The sequence below is a fragment of the Dromiciops gliroides genome, chromosome 3 (genome assembly GCF_019393635.1).
Source record: "Dromiciops gliroides isolate mDroGli1 chromosome 3, mDroGli1.pri, whole genome shotgun sequence".
Taxonomy (NCBI): domain Eukaryota; kingdom Metazoa; phylum Chordata; class Mammalia; order Microbiotheria; family Microbiotheriidae; genus Dromiciops; species Dromiciops gliroides.
The window spans coordinates 595338362-595354872 of NC_057863.1; the positions used below are offsets into that span (position 1 = coordinate 595338362).

The window sequence follows — 16511 nt, forward strand, 5'->3', positions numbered from 1 at the left end:
CTAGCTAGTAAGTATCTGAGACTGGATTTGTACTTAGGAAGATGGGTCTTCCTGACTCCAAGCCTGCACTGCCTAAGTGCCCCATTTGTGTCCCTCCTCTGCCCCAGATCTTAAGTGGTTACCTATCGCCTATCCAGTAAAGTTCAGAATTCTTGATCTGGTATTCAGGGCCTTCCCCAACTTGGTGCTATCTTCCAGCTTCATCTTGTGTCACTTCCTTTCTTTTTTTTTTCTTTTTTTTTTAGTGAGGCAATGGGGGCTAAGTGACTTGCCCAGCTAGTAAGTGTTAAGTGTCTGAGGCCGGATTTGAACTCAGGTCCTCCTGAATCCAGGGCCGGTGCTCTATCCACTGAGCCACCTAGCTGCCCTTTGTGTCACTTCCTTTCAAGCACACTCCTGTCCCCTGGGCATGCCCTGGCTTCCCCGCTCTCATCTCTGGGCTTTTGCCCACACTGGCCCATACGCTGGGCATGTCCTCCTCCCCTTTCTTCCCTTTTCCTACTCATTTTTTCAAGCTTGGCTCAATTGGGACCTCCTTCACATTCCCTGAAGCTGTCCCTGGTCCTCCGGGGTCAGTAGCTGCCTACCCCGCTCGGCCCTTAGGCAATTTTCTTCATACTTCTGATGCCCCAACCATGCAACATTGCATACATTACAAGGAGAGTTGTCTTTTCTCCACTAGACCAGGAGCTCCGGAAATCTGTGTCTTCCTCAAGACCTGCCACAGTGCTGTGCACACAGAAGGTGCTTGGCAGAAATGAGTTGAATTAGACTGTAGCTAGCCCAATTATCTCACTTTATAGATGAGGAGCTAAGGCCCTGAGGAAAGTGACTAGCCCAAGGTCACACAGTAAGATGGTAACAAATGATATAAATGTCTGAGCAAGGGCAAGGACCCAAGTCTCCTAGCTCTTGATGCTCCTTCCTGACAGCTCAGAGTGGGCCCTGGGGTGCTCCAGCCTTGGCTCTCTTCTACAGAGAAAGTCTGGGGTCAAGGGCTGTTGGGGTGAGGCAGGAAGGGTTAATCATGCCCCTGCCCAGGATACAAAGGCAGGAAGCAAAGGGGCAGTGCCCAAGGTTCTCAGCTGTGTTCTTCATCATCTTCAAAGCGCCTCAGACATCCTTACGGTACTCCCCCCTTTTCCTCTCCATCTGCCACAGTGCCTCCTTGGGTTGGGTAGCTGATTGGGATGTTGGGGTGGGGTGCTGAGGAGAATGCTGTCAGAGTAGGCCCTGGTGAGAATCCCCTCAACTATTACTCAACTCTCAGGTATGGGGGGAAGGACTGTTAGGTGGAATGGAGATTGGAACATGAGTCATGCTGACCCTATAGCAGGGGAGGGGTCACATGGAAGAAGGAAATGTGTGAGTTTGGTGGGGAGGGGTCTTCCGGTCTTCCCCTCCCTTTTCTCCAGTGCCTGAGTAATACATGAGTCACCACAGATTCCGATGGGGCCCATCTGAGGCTAAACTCTTTGTCAGCAGGGACACTGATTCTCTGGCCCTGCCCCTAATGAAGACACAGGTAGACAGATAAGCAGACAGACAGACAGACAGACAGATAGGAAGACAGGAAGGCAGGCACCTTTCAGAGATCTGGGATGGGAAAAGGAACCTAGGAGGACATGGATAGATTGATTCCTGAAGGAGGTCAGAAGTATATGTGTGCAGATGAGCACAGCAATGCTGTTACCATTGTTGTTCAGTCATTTTTCAGTCACTCGACGGCCCAATTTGGGGTTTTCTTGGCAGAGATCCTGGAGGGGTTTGCCATTTCCTTTCTGCAGCTCATTTGACAGATGAGAAACTGAAACAAATGGGGTGAAGTGACTTGTCCAGGGTCACACAGCTAGTACGTGTCTGAGGCCAGATTTGTGGGTTGTTTTTTTTGTGTGTGTGAGGCAATTTGGGTTAAGTGACTTGTCCAGGGTCACACAGCTAGTACGTGTCTGAGGCCAGATTTGTGGGTTGTTTTTTTTTTTGTGTGAGGCAATTTGGGTTAAGTGATTTGTCCAGGATCACACAGTTAGTAAGTGTCAAGTGTCTAAGTCTGGATTTGAACTCAGGTCCTCCTGACTCCAGGGCCAGTGCCCTATCCACTGCGCCACCTAGCTGCCTATGAGGCGAGATTTGAACCCTGGAAGATGAGTCTTCCTGACTCCCCATTCAGTACTCTCTCTACTGTGCCATGTTAGTACTACACTGATGTATGTATGCATGCATGTGTATATGTGTGTATATAACAAGCAAATGCATGTATTTGTCGATGATTTTCTAATTCATAATTTAAATTTTTTTTGAAGTGTGTGCATGTGTACTAGGGCTGGGTCAGAAGATGAGACCCTAGAAGATCATTTGGTCTCTAGTTGAGGGGCAGAGCAATGTAGCAGGAAGAACCTTGGCAGAAGAACTGGGTTCAAATCCTGTCTTTACTACTCACTAACCCTGATCCAATCACGATATCATAGAATGTCAGAGCTGGAAGGAGACCTCTGACATCATCCAGTCCGAGCCTGTCACTTGACAGAGGAGAAAACTTTGGCTCAGGAAGGGGAGGGGCCTTGCCTAAGGTCAGCAGGCCAGTCAGTGGAAGACAGGGATCTCCAGACTTGGAGTTCAGGGCTCCTAGCTGGGGCTGGGTTCCCCTTTCCTCCATCCCCTCAGAGGATCCATGACTCACAATCCCCAGCCCTGAGGGGTAAAATAGCCTTCAAGACAGACACTCCATTGTCAGAGCCTTGAGAGAGGGTCAAGCGGCCCCTGCAGGCTGACGAGAGAGATCTCAGGGCCTTCAGACTACAAAGAATGTCACAACTGGGAAAGACCTTGGAACATGGGAAGTCAGAGTTTGCAGGGACTTTGTAACACAGAACACAGTAATAGTTAAAATATACTCTGTATGGAACCTTGAGATATGCAAAGAATTTCATCAACATTAGCTCATTTGAATTTCACAGCAACCCTGAGAGGTGAGTGTGTGTGTGTGATATTTTACTCATTTTCTAGATAAGGAACTGAGGCCCGAGCTGCCTATATGCCAAGTGCTGATAGGATAAGCCTGAGGATACAAGGAAAGGCAAAAATACTGTTCCTACCTCAAAGAGTATACACTCTGGGGCAGCTAGGTGGCACAGTGGATAGGGCACCAGCCCTGGATTCAGGAAGACCTGAGTTCAAATCCAGCCTCAGACACTTGACACTTAACTAGCTGTGTGACCCTGGGCAAGTCACTTAACCCCAACTGCCTCACCAAAAAAAAAAAAAAAAGAGTATACACTCTACTGGGGGGAGACAACATTTAAATAATAGTGAACAGGCAAAGTATATACGACTAGACAAGCTAGGGAGTGTGTCCTCAGGGTAGTGTCTGTCTAGGCCAGGCCTGAAGGACTTTGGAATATAGAATGTCAGGATTGGATGAGACTTAAGCCTAACTTTGTTGCCTTGCTGCTGCCAAGCCAACCTTCTGCCTGGCTTACTGCCCGATGGCCCTGGCACGGAGCAGGCAGGGGCGGGGCACAGATCACCCATTGTCTCCTGTCCCCACCATGCACCCGAGCACAGGAAGAGCTCGAGCTGCTAGCAGGAAGAGGAGGGAGAAAGGTGGCACGTGGAGGCCAGGTGTGAGGGTCCTGTGACCTCAGGCAAGGAGCCAAGGCTTCTGGAGAACCAGGGAGTCCTCAGCCCTGCCAGCTCCCTGATGAGAAGTGGGGGGTGAAGGGAGGATACCAGTCAGATCTAGAAAATGGCATGGAGTTGGTGGGCGGGCACTGCCCAAGCACAATGCCAATGCCTCAGGCACGTCAGGTGCCCACCCTCAGTCTCTTCCTATAGAAATCCAGCCAGCAAACTTCTGTCTGTCTCAGCCTGGCCCTTCAAGGGTTGGGGCCAAGGAGAGGGTGCCTAAAGAAAAGTCTACTCCAACCCTTGTTGATGCCCTGAGGGGTTAGGGCAGCCAGTGCACCCAGTTCAGAGAATTGAGCAATTTACCTCCCATTACACAGGTAACCCCTGTGTTGGGCCTGGCCTGAAACCCAGGTGTGATTGGCCAGCCCACTGGTCCAGTTACTTAAGGTACTTATGCCTCCTCCCACACACAACCTGCCCCTCTCTAGGTCCCAGCTCTGGGGGTGGGGGTGGGGTGGTGATCCTCCCCTGGAAGGTAACCCCCAAGATCTTAAATCTGAGGCCCTGAGCCTCCCCCGCCCCCCACCCCACCTCCTTCAGATTCCAAACATTCCCAGGAGCTGAGGCTGCTTCAGCCCCAACCCTGGTCCCACCCCCTCTCCCAGCCCAGCTGGGCTGGTAGCACATGCTGATCCCGGTACCTGAACTCAGAGAACCGGGGTCCTAATCCAACCTTGGTACTTATCACCCAGGAGCAAGTGCCTTCCTCTCTCTGGGCGTCAGTTTCTCCATCTGTCAGATGAGAAGTTCTGACCAAATGAACTCAAAGGTCCATTCTAGCTCTCATGATGGAAGCCAGAACAGGCTGTAGGAGATGCAGGGAGTGCGGACTGAGATGGAGCGTGGCAGCAGGGATGTGTGGGGCTGGTCTTCTGCCTCGGAGGCAGCAGGTGGGAGGACAAGGCATTAGAGGCCAACGAGGGGACTGGACTAATGACCTTTGAAGAACCATTTCAGCTGAAAAGTTAGGCGAGCCTGTGACTGCTGGCCCTCAGGTAGGTGTCCTTGACTCTCCCCTCCACCCCACACCCATCCAGAACAACGCTTAGAAGCAGCGCCCCCCCCAGCCCCGACCCCCCCCCCCCCACTCCCTTCTCTGGGGCCCCAGATGGAAGTCCCTCCTGGTGTCTAGCCCAAACCTCTCCTGTTGCGGCAAAGGTTTATTTGCTTATGGGTGGGGACATGGAGAATGACAGCAATTTACCCTTCTGGGAGCTGAAATTGGGAGAATGGAGTGACTGTGCCCTCCTCTCCCTCGGCCCCTGCCTCTCCACCATCTCCCCTTCTTCCCATCCCCTGCTAGCCTCCCCTCACTTGGCTGGGCTAGGAGGAAAGAGCCAATCCAGGTAGGAGCTCACCTCCCCGCCTTTCCCCTCCCTGGGTCCCTCCCTCTGGGGGCAGGGCTGGGCGGGGCTGCTACTAAAGCCAGGGTCCTCCCTCCAGTCTCACACTGCGCTGCCCAGCCCCAGCCCTGCTGCTGGGGAGAAAGGGAAGAAGGCGTCTGGAAGGCTGCCTCGGGGCAGTGGGGGAGAGGAGGAGGAGGAGGAAGAAGGGAGGGGGAAGAGGAGGAAGAAAGGAGGGGGAAGAGGAGGAGGAAGGGAGGGGAGGGAGAGGAGGAGGAAGAGGAAGAAGAAGAGAAGGAGGAACTTTAGGACTAGTGTCAGTCCTGAGCAGGAGCCTACACCCCTCACCCAGGTAGGGCCCCTCCCCACCCGGATCTGGGCACTCACTCCCTTTGGGGGCGGGAGCTTGACAGGCAGACGAACAGCTGGACGGTGGCCTCCCCGTGCTCTCCACACTGAAGTCCATGCTGGTCCCCATGAGTTTGTTTGGGGATGAGGGGGCTGGAGCAGAGAAGGGATGGTGGTGGGGTAGCCAAGAGAGAAATGGGCAGAGATGACCCATGAGGTAGGAGCTGACCAACAGATAGATGAGTGAGAGAGACTCTTGCTCAGGCATTACTAAATGAAATGACCTCTCAGGTCTTTTTTTAGCTCTGATTCTGAGGGGGCAGGACAGAGAGATGGCCATGGGGAACAGATGGATTAGGGGAAAGGATTGGAGGTCTGACGGAGGTGGAAAAGGAGGAAGGAGTTGATAGTGACAGGGGGTTGGAGAGAAAGACCACAAGTCAGGAGTGGAATAGACAAGGGGAAGAGAGAGGACAGAACGGGAGGATCCAGGGAGCATAGGAAATAGATGGAGAGAAGATAGACATTGGGGGCAGATGGGTTGGGAGCGAAGGCTGGAGTACAGTGGGGAGGAGGGAGAGGAAGGAAGGTGGTGAGAAAAGGGCAGGGGGGCTGTGTGTGGGGGGAGTCAAAGAGCGGTCATGGAATAGATGAGGGGGAGATGACAGAGAAAGTGGGGCAAAGGATGGAGAGACAACAGAAGCTGAGCAGGTGAAATTGGGGACAGATGGGGGAAAGGACAGAGGGAAGGCTTGAGGTGGGGAGGCTCGAGATGGGGGTTTGGCGATGTGACAGTCTGAGACTAAAGGGGGGAAATTAGCAGAGAGAAAGGTCTTGGGTCCTTCCATCCTGATTCCAGAAGAAGAGTTATTTCCAGGGTGCCCAGTGGGCTTCAGCCTTGGTGGGGAAAAAGAGGGGGTTGTGGGGCTGGGGTCAGGCCGTTCTCCCTTCACCCCTCCCCTCCTTGTGCTCTAAGCAGGAGCAAGAGTAGAGTCAGGGGAGCTTCCTCTGGTCTGGGGCTCCCCAGTATCTAGGGGCATCTTTCCCCCAGTCTCCCTAGATGTATTCCCGGGTCTGCAGCCCAGGATTGGTCCTGGTTTCCTAGTTCAGGGGCTGCCGCCCAGGAATCCCACCTCCCAAGTCTTGCCTCCCCGTCTCTCCAGACCACATCGCTTCCACAGGCTGATAAATCAGAACCCTGCCTTGCAGGCCAAGAATAGGAAGGGAGCCAGAGGGATGGGAACAGGGGACAGGGGTCTAGGTCTCTTTTTAACAAAGAGACTTCCTCTTTTTCTCCACCCACATACAGTGGGCTCTGGGCACTATGTGGCTGAACTCCCTCTTGGCTGCCCTGCTGCTGGCAGGCCCAGAAACCTTGTGTGCCCGGAGTGGCCGAAGTCGCCGGGAGTTGGCACCGGGCTTACACTCCAGGGGCATCCGGGATGCAGGTGGCTCCTACTGCCAGGCACGAGACCTCTGCTGCACAGGCCGGGAGGATGACTGTACCATGCCTTACCTGGGCACCCTCTGCTACTGCGACCTCTTCTGTAACCGGACTGTCTCAGACTGTTGCCCTGACTTCTGGGACTTCTGCCTGGGGGTCCCACCCCCTTTCCCTCTCATCCAAGGTATGTAGGAAGCTGCTTGCCTCACAGCCCCCCTCCCCCTCCGCCCCCCTCATCCCCTCCACCTGGACTTAGAGACCCAGGTTTGAATCTAAGCTCAGTGCTAATCTAGCTGTGTGACCTTGGGCAAGTCTTCTCTGTAGGCCTCGGTTTCCCCAACTGTACAATGAGGAGATCAGACTAGAGCAGGGGTTCTTAACTCTTTTGGGGGGTCATGGACCCCTTTGGCAGTCTGATGAAGTATGTTGAACCCTTCTCAGAATAATGTTTTTGTTTCTAAGTTCATAAAAAATTTAAGGGTTAAGTTTCAGAATTTCAATGAAAATAAAGATACATTTTTTTTTTCCCATCCAAGTTCCCTGGAATCTATCTGTAGATCTTCTGGCTCTAATGTCCCATGACTCTGCCTTCTCCAACGTAGATCAGAGAGGCAAAAGAGGAAGAGGAAGGTGGTCCTTACAAGAGGCCTTCATCCCCTTCCCCACTCCCTCCCCATGAGAAAGCTCTTCTATCTAATCTGAACTCCGTGTTTAGAAGCGTCCAGTCTCAGGCCCAGACTCAGGCTCTCCTCAGGCCTGTTTGGAGACCCAGGGCTGGGCACAGGCCTCCTCGTGGCCTTTCTCCCTACCCCTGACCCAGTGGCCCCACCCAGCCCCACCTCCTGACTCACCCACAGCAGGAGGGTCCAGTTCTACTGAGGCATAGATCTGGGAATAGGGAAATAATACCCTATATCCCTGGGGTGGAGGGAGTTTTGCTGTCTGGACTCTGGGGGACTCCTTGGACTTTGGGGAGGGTGTCCACCTGCTTTCTTAAGGAAGCCCTGCCTTCTTTGGGGGCATCCTTCGCTGGTTTCTGGTGACCCACTGCTGGACGGGACCCAAGGATGGCCAGAGGGGGTCACCGCTTGGTATCTGTCTAATCCTAGTCTCCCTGCTGGAGGATCCCTACGGTGGGGATCCTAATAGTTCATTTACATGATCCTGCCTCTTGTCAGGTTATTCTGACCAATGATTTACCATCAACCCAGCTGGCTTCCTCTCCCTAATGCCTGGATTCCTGGGTTCTACTTCTAAGAGCTCTGTGGCCCTGGGGGAGTGAATTGCCCTCTCTGGCCTCAATCTCTCCTCCTCTAATCCCAACCTCTGGAATAGTTCAAGCTACTGAGGGTCTAAATATGCATTTGGGAAATTGGAAATCTTTATAGTAAAGGGGAAGGAGGTTAAACTCTGGGGGTGATTTTCAGAAACTTGTCCAGAAGCAAGAGGTTGTGTGGGATTATCTTGGGGGGAGGGGGAGGGGGGGTTCCTGCTATGGCTGAGTTTGGGGGGGAGGGGCCCAGACTGGTTCTCTTGACCCCAGCCCCTGACCCCTCCCCCATCCCCAGGGTGTATGTATCAGGGACGAGTATACCCAACCCTTGGGACCTACCAAGACAATTGTAACCGATGGTGAGTGATTGAGGCCTTTGTGGGGGGAGAGGGGAGGGCAAAAGTCTAAGGGCTGGGGGTCCCCGGAGTGGAAGGGCACACTGGGCCCCAGGACCCCCAGAACAAGATCTTCAGAGGTTCTGGCTGGGCAGCCAGGGGATCTTGGGGGGGCCCTTCCCCTGCTCTCCTATCCGTCTCTAGGCTTCCTCTGCCTCTCGCTGATTTTCCCATGCCTCTCTGCCATCCCTGTCTCTCTCCTCCAAATCTTTTGCTCCCACTGTGTCTGCACACTCCCTGGGGCTCCTGTGGGCCTCGATCGATACCTTTTAAGGAGCCCGATGGAAGCCCAGGCCCAGTTTTGGCTGAGGCTGAGCCAGCTGGAGGCTGGGGGTGGGGTGGGGTGGAGTGGGGTGGAGAGAGGTTCTGAGGGAGGGGTTGTTCCGGAGAAGTGGGGGAGGGCCAAGTACACTAGAGATAGCCGGAAACTCGGATGGCTCTTTTGAGTCGGGGGCTATCCCCCTCCCCCACCCCTGGGCTCCTAGAGCAAGTCCGAACAGGATAGAAATGGAATGGGACCTGGCCAACTCTATGTACGAGCAGGTCCCAAATTCCAGACGCGGGGTTGGGAGGAGAGGCTGGAAGGCCGGACATTAACCCTTCGGTGCCCGGAGAAAGCTCTCCCCTTCCCTGGGAGGCCAGACCAGCCTTTCCTCACGGCATCCTTCGATCCCTCCCCTTCTACATAAGCACAGTATCTGTCCTCCCACAGCTCCCCACCCCCAACTTCCCAAAGAGCTATTGCTCCCCCCTCCAACTCTCCAGGGTCTCTGGGAGGGCAAGCCACTTAAGGCCCTGCTTGTGGGAAGTGGCACTTAATGCCTTCGGCAGAGGGAGTCCAAAGCTCAAGCAGGGTCCTCACAATCAGCCTGGGTTACCTCCCCTCCAAGTGTGGAGGCTCCCTCCTTCACGGCAGGGGTCAGGGTCACTCCCCCTCCTCCATTATTCCCCAACCCTTTCCAGGAATCAGGGCCACTGGGGGAACATTCCTGGGAAGGCCCGGCACACAAACGGGCTGCTCCGAGAGAGACCGCTTCCCCCCAGCTTCCTGACAACATGACAGGAGGGGTTCCTTCCTGCTGCCTCCCCCGGGGGGATTGCTCGAAGCAGCTAGGGCAGGGGAGGAGGGGAAGAGGGGAGGGAGCGGAGGGAGCTCCTGGGGGTGTGGCTGCGTCCCCACCTCCCTGGCTCTGCATTAACCCCGTCCTTCCCTCCTTACCAGCACCTGTAAGGAGGATGGGGAGTGGGAGTGTGACCAGGAGCCCTGCCTGGTGAACCCGGATCTGATCAATGCCATCAACCTTGGCAACTACGGGTAAGGAGAGGCAGGGGAATTGTGACATGTGGCTCCGGACACCCTCAAGGGCTTCTGCATGTGCACGTGGAGGGGATCTCTCGGGCTCCATGCGCCCCGCCCTCTCCCAGAGCCCCTGCCACTCCCACCTCCTGTGCCCTTAGGTGGACAGCTGGGAACCACAGTGCCTTCTGGGGGATGACTCTCGATGAGGGGATCCGCTACCGCCTGGGCACAGTCCGCCCCACCTCTTCCGTCATGAACATGAATGAGATACAAGTGAGTTTGGGGGCTGAGGGTCCTGATGTGGAGAGAGCACTGTGGGGGCCCTGCTGACTCCACAGTTACTACCCCAAGATGCCCCACCTATCAGGAGACCCCGGGACTAGATAGTTTTGTCTAGTATAGCTTCGAATTTGGATCGGAAATCAGGAGTTCTAGACTTGCTGTATGGCCCCGAGAAAGCCCTATTTCCCTAGACCTCAGTTTCCTTCTCTGTAAAGGCCCTCATCTGTAAAGCCCTGGGATGATTTCAAGAGTCCTTTCCACTTCTAACATTCTATATTCAAAGGATCCAAGTTCCTTCCCAGTCTGTGTTCTAAGCTTTGACCTACTATACTCTATTAAGTTCCCTCTGACCTCTGCTATTCCATGTTCTAAGGGCCCTCCCTCTCAGCTCTAATATTCTGTGTTCTAACATGACCAGCCCCTGCCTCACAATCTGTGTTCTAAGCTCTGCCATTCCATGCTCTAAGGCCCCTCCAGCCCTGACATTCCATGTTCCAAGACCCTTCCTGGCTCTGACATTCTGTGTTCTGAGCTCAAGCTCTCTCTCATCTCTGTATTCTGATAATAATAGGTCACATTTCTGTAGCAAACTTCTTTACATACATTGTCTCATTTGATCCTCACAACGACCCTTCGAGTAGGCGCTATTATTATCATCACAGTTTTACAGATGAGTCCTGGAGGGGTATGGTGACTTGCCCAGGGACCTTAAAGACTGTCTGCTACTACCCAGTTTTGGAGATGGAGAAACTGAGGCCCACCTCTAGCCTTGCCCCTCCTCCCCCCAAGCTGGCCAGTCCTGGGAAATCCCACAGTTGTCTTGCTTGCTGTGGGCTCTTGGCAGCTGCCAGGGACAGGAAGGATGTCCTCACGGTTGGGGCCTTAGGGTTGAAATTGGAGGCTAGGGGCCCATTTTGCCCACCCCCACCCCCAAGGATCAGGAGGAGGCTCTGCAGGGAATCCTGCTCCCATCTGTCTCCTGGGCTAGGCTGGGGATGCTTGGTGGAGATGAGCCCCCTGGGGCCGGAGGAATGAATGGCCCCTACTCTGGTGACCCCCGGGGCTCCTAGGCTTCCCGCCCCTGGCTATTTTCTGCCTCCTTTTGTTTTCTCTTGGTAGCTGGCCAAGTCATGGGGCCCCCTCAGTGACTCCCTTCCCTCCTCTCTTCCATCCTAGTCCTCAGAGCCAAAGGTCCTCGTGGCCTTGGACAGTCTGGCTCAGCCTGGGAAGGAGGATGTGTAAGGAAGGGGGAGAGAAGGGGGTAGGATGACAGAGGGAAGGGGTTGGAGGAAGACCGCAGGAAAGAGTCATAGAATTTGGTGCAGGAGAGGCATGTCCTGGCCTGGGAGTCAGGGGCCTGGGTTCCAGCTCTGACTTCCCCTCTCTAGGCCTCAGTTTCCTCATTTGTAAAATTTGGGTGCAGTCCCTTCCAGCTCTGGGTCTGTGAGCCTCTGAATTGTCGCTTTCTGGGCCTTAATTTCCCCCTCTGTTCAGTGTGAATAATGAGCACTGTCCAATGTTAGGAGGGCTCATCCGGTCCGATGTCTAGAGGTGATTATAACACAAAGAAAAGAGGCAACAAGAGATAGGGGGCGCCACAGTGCTTCACTGGCTGGGCCTGGAGTTGGGAAGACTTGAGTTCAAATCCATCCTCAGACACTTGCTAGCTGAGGGACCCTGGTAAAGTCACTTAAGCCTCAGTTTCCTCAGCTGTAAAAATGAGGCTAATCATAACACCTACCTTCCAGGGTTGTTGTGAGGATCAAATGAGACAATATTCGTAAAGCGCTTAGCATAGTGCATATAGAAGGTATAAATGCTTATTTACAAATAAATGCTTATTCCATTCCCTTCCCCCTTGAAAGAATAGAAATGGATCACAGATGTCCAGCCCACAGGATCAGATCATTTAGAGGTGGAAAGGAGCTGAGGGTGTCTGGTTCTAACTGCCCATTACACAGATGGGATCTGTACTCCTGAAGCCCAGCCTGGGGACGGACCCAGTCCCCTCACCCATCTCTTCCATTGGTCTGGCCCCAGTTCTTGGGCCTCACCCCTAAAGCATGAGGCCTTCCAGTTAGCCAGGGGGCCCAGGACTCCCTGGGGGAAGCTCAGGGCAATGGTTTGTTGTACCTTGTAGATGGTCGGGTCACCAGGTGACACTCTTCCCTCAACCTTCAATGCCTCTGATAAGTGGCCTGGCCTGATCCATGAGCCCCTGGACCAGGGGAACTGTGCAGGTTCCTGGGCATTCTCCACAGCAGGTAGGGGCTGGGGCTGAGGCCAGGTTGGGTTTTGGGCAAGGAGCAGGGCTTGGGGCCAGCACGGGTTAGACTAGAAGCTGAGCCTCTGGTCACCAACCTTACCTGCCTCATCCCTCTCTCTAGCGGTGGCCTCCGATCGCATCTCCATCCACTCCATGGGTCATATGACCCCAGCCCTGTCCCCTCAGAACCTGCTGTCTTGTGACACCCACAATCAGCAGGGTTGCCGCGGTGGGCGGCTTGATGGGGCCTGGTGGTTCCTGCGTCGCCGTGGGTGAGCAGACTTGGGCGCAGAGGGAACCCCTGGGTGCTGCCAAAAGGGACCATGGGGATGTCCATGGGCATAGATACTGGGGGATGGGGAATAAGAGGAGCAATTGGGACGAGCCCCCAAGGAGAGGATGCTGGCAAAGGGGACAGTGAGGAAGTGGGCATGAGGGGGCAGAGGTTGGCCTGAGGGGGCTAAGAGAACAGGGACTCTCCTCACCCATTGAGTAGGGGTCTCCCCCCACCTCCCCACTGTCTCCTCACAGGCTGGTGTCCAATCACTGCTACCCCTTCTCTGCGGGCGATCAGGACGGGGCAGCTCCTGCAGCCCCGTGCATGATGCACAGTCGTCACATGGGCCGGGGCAAACGCCAGGCCACTGCCCACTGCCCCAACAGCCGGGTCCACACTAACCACATCTACCAGGCTACACCTCCTTATCGCCTCTCCTCCCATGTGAGAGCCCAGGATTGGGGGCAGATGGGGGACAGAGGGGTGGGGGGTGGGAGGCAGTGTGGGGTAGGGTGGCCCAGGCAAGGGCATGACCTGGGAGATGGGGGCTGGCCTCTGGAGACCCCTCAGATCAGCCTCACCTTCTTCCCTAGGAGGAAGACATTATGAAGGAGCTGATGGAGAATGGGCCTGTCCAAGGTAAAGGCCTTTCCCCCTCTGCTCCCCACCTCTTCTTTCCTTTGCTCCCTGTCCCTCTCTTCCCTTCCCTCCCCTCTCCTCCCCACCTGTAGCGAAAGGCTCCATGCCCCAGGCCTGTGAGGCAGGGGTCACAACACCCCCCTCCCTTTAACATTAAATAGGGCCCAGGGCAATGCCCATCCCTGGCTGGCACAAATGGAATCGTGTGGGCACCCCGAGGCCACCACACCATCCATCCCCACCACTGGGTCGGACAGGGAGATGGTGCTTGGTGTGGAGGGGGCGGTGAAGGCACAGATGAATTTCAGCCTCCCCCTGCCTTGATGTATGGGTATGGAGAGGCAACACTGATGGGGTGTCCAGAGCAAGTGCCCACCAGACTCCCCTATGCCCACAGCCCTCATGGAAGTGCATGAAGATTTCTTTTTATACAAGAGTGGCATCTATAAGCACACGCCGACCAGTCTGGGGAAGCCTGAGCGTTACCGCCAACATGGGACTCACTCTGTCAAGATCACGGGGTGAGAAAGGCCTTCTGGGAAGAGAGCCAGGGCTGACATGGGCAGGGCCTGGTCTAGGGGCTCCAAAGGGGCGTCTGAGTGAAGTGGAGGAGCACCACATCTGGCACCCGGTGACCTGGATTCAAATGCCAGCTCAGCAGCTGACTTCCTGGACCTTGGTCAAGGCCCTTCTCTGAGACTCAGTCTTCCCATCTGTAAAATGAGTCGGTGGGACCAGGTCATCTCTATGGATGAGTTGCTCTCCTCATGCCTTAGAGATGCCCATTTCTACGCAAGCGGTGGAGCGGGGAGGGAGCAGCTATCCCACACCTGTAGGACACACTCAGATAATAAAATTGTGGGTCAAAAGTGACCAATCCTAATATACCGCACTCAGTGGACACAGGGGAAACTGAGACTCAAAGAGAAGGGTCTTGCTGGACTGAGATTCTACCCTGGGGCCTCCGACCCCAGATCCAGTGTTCTTGGGCTCGGCCCATTTCCACTTGGCACTAGGAAGGAAGGATTTGTTCCCCTTCCCCCTTCCTGGTACTTTTCAGGGCATGAAGGGGAGGGGGGAAAGGGTGACCCCCGGGGCAGAAAACATTCCAGGAGGAAAGCCAGACTGGTAGTCAACAACCCCAGTCACCATGGCAACTGGGGATTGCGGGAGGGAGGGCAGGGAGGCCCAGAGGAGGACCTCTGAGGGTGGAGGAGGAGCCCCAGTCTCCTGGGGCAGGCCAGGGCGGTGTGGTGCAGCTCGGGGCCCCTGGCTGGGAGCCACAGGAGCTGTCATAATGTGACCCTGGCCGAGCCCCTGCCCATCGCGGGCCTCAGCGTTCTCCTTTAGATGGTGTCTGGGCTCTTTTCAGCTCTGGCATTCTGAGAACTTGCCTCTAACTCCCCATCCCTATCCTAAAGGTGGGGAGAGGAAATTCAGCCCGATGGACAGAAACTGAAATACTGGGTGAGTCCCAATGTGTACTGGGGGGCGGGAGGGGAGAGACCCCAGGAACTTTAAAGGCCTATTTTTGGAGCCCCCGGGTGGGGGGAGGGAGGGGAGATGTTCTTGGGAAGCCCCTGGCCCGAGGGGTGGACACAGTCCCTGCTCTTGGAGGGGTGGCGTCGCCAGTCTGAATGGGGGGTCTGGGAATTTAAGGCCTGGTTGTCACTAGGGATCCCCCTGCCCCACTCTCTTCATACCCGCCTCTTTTCTCTAATAGACGGCAGCCAACTCATGGGGCCCAACCTGGGGAGAGAATGGATACTTCCGAATCGTCCGAGGGGCCAACGAGTGTGATATCGAGAGCTTTGTGGTGGGCGTGTGGGGTAGAGTTGGCATGGAAGACATGGGTCCGCACCACTGAGCCCCCCAGCCTTGGCCTTCCTGGAGCCCTCCGGGTCCTTCTCCTGGATGAGGATTTGGGCACCCTCCAAGAACTGCCTACCACCCATCACCTGCTGCCCAGATCCGGAGCCATGGCCTACTGGTGCTAAGGAGTTTGTTCGAGTTGGGGTTCCGATCCCACAGACTGCAGAGCTCCCGATCCCTGCCCCTTCCCTGGCCAAAGGGAGGGGGATCCAACCTGCTGAAACAGCAGTTCCCTTGAAGGCCCTCCACCCCCTCCCTCCTCCCCAAATCCTGCCTTTCAACCTCAACGAAGCGTGAGTTGTCCCTAATCCCTGCCTGCTGATGCTGCAGTCCCAGGAGAATAGGGCACGGGGTAAGGAAGTCAGAGGGGGACAGGAGGGCTTCTCAGAGGCCCCAGCACCTCCTCCCACTTCCTCTTTCCCAGGGACATAAAGCAGAGGCTGCAGACCTGATCCCCCCAGCCTCCTCTCTCAGGTCCCCTCACCCCTGCACCAGCCTCTCTCTCCTCTCATTTTTTCCACTGCCCAGGAAGCCTGAAGAGCCAGGGCAAGCTTGGTGAGTGTCCATGGGCGCTCTGGGGAGCCCCGGAGAGCACCCAGCTGGGCTTCCCCCAGCAGGAGAGGAGCCTGGGCTCCGGCCTGGGATTCCTCCTCAGCCCCCTGCCTAGGCTGATATACCACTCTCCCTTTTCTCTTTCCTGTACTTTCAGCCTTGGAGAATATTTATTTTGCTTATTGACGGTTGTAAATAAACCTGATTCACACACAGCCTGCCTCCTGTGCTAGGCAGCACCTGGCTGGCCTGTTGCCTGCAGGGCCTTGGGCTCCAGTTCTCTGCCCAGGGTGTGTGGAAGGAGGGACCCACAAAACCCAACCACCTTACAGAGGACGGGTCAGACAGAAATTCACTTCATTCAACATTTATTTTATTAAGCAACTCCTGTGCAGAGGAGGACCGCCCCAACCTCAAGGCAGGAGAAAAAGGAATACACTCAGGGCAGCTAGGTGGCGCAGTGGATAGAGCACTGACCCTGGATTCAGGAGGACCTGAGTTCAAATCCAGCCTCAGACACTTGAGACTTACTAGCTGTGTGACCCTGGGCAAGTCACTTAACCCCAATTGCCTCACCAAAAAAAAGAAAAGAAAAGAAAAGAAAAGAAAAGAAAAGAATACACTCCTTTCAATGTTTGCCTAACGTTTTAGACTTCCCTGACAATATCCCAGTGAGCCGCCATTCAGTCTTTGCTTGGCCCTCTCTGGTGTCAATGAACAGCCTCTTAGCTATATGCCTTTCTGGTCTCCCTCCTGCTTGTCCCAGCTTCTGCTCCCGGTTCAGGCTCAGCCCCTCTGACTCCTCTGATTTCCAGAAGTTCTTGTTAACTCCT

At 55.0% G+C, this 16511-nt stretch overlaps 1 protein-coding gene across 3 annotated transcripts; it reads left to right on the forward strand.

Annotated features, from left to right (window-relative positions):
• Positions 1-4560: 4560 nt before the first annotated feature.
• Positions 4561-16221, forward strand: TINAGL1 (tubulointerstitial nephritis antigen like 1). 3 transcript variants are annotated; one of them, XM_043991146.1, is made up of 12 exons: positions 4561-4682; positions 6688-7006; positions 8391-8454; positions 9713-9805; positions 9949-10063; positions 12213-12336; positions 12460-12610; positions 12870-13059; positions 13209-13254; positions 13652-13775; positions 14676-14721; positions 14978-16221. In XM_043991146.1, the coding sequence occupies exons 2-12, from the start codon at positions 6703-6705 to the stop codon at positions 15119-15121; spliced, it is 1401 nt and encodes a 466-aa protein (XP_043847081.1). In that variant the 5' UTR covers positions 4561-4682; positions 6688-6702; the 3' UTR covers positions 15122-16221. The 3 variants fall into 3 exon arrangements, with proteins under 3 accessions (XP_043847081.1, XP_043847082.1, XP_043847083.1); XM_043991147.1 differs by lacking the exon at positions 4561-4682 and adding an exon at positions 5280-5382; XM_043991148.1 differs by lacking the exon at positions 4561-4682 and adding an exon at positions 6015-6089.
• The last annotated feature ends 290 nt before the right edge of the window (positions 16222-16511 follow it).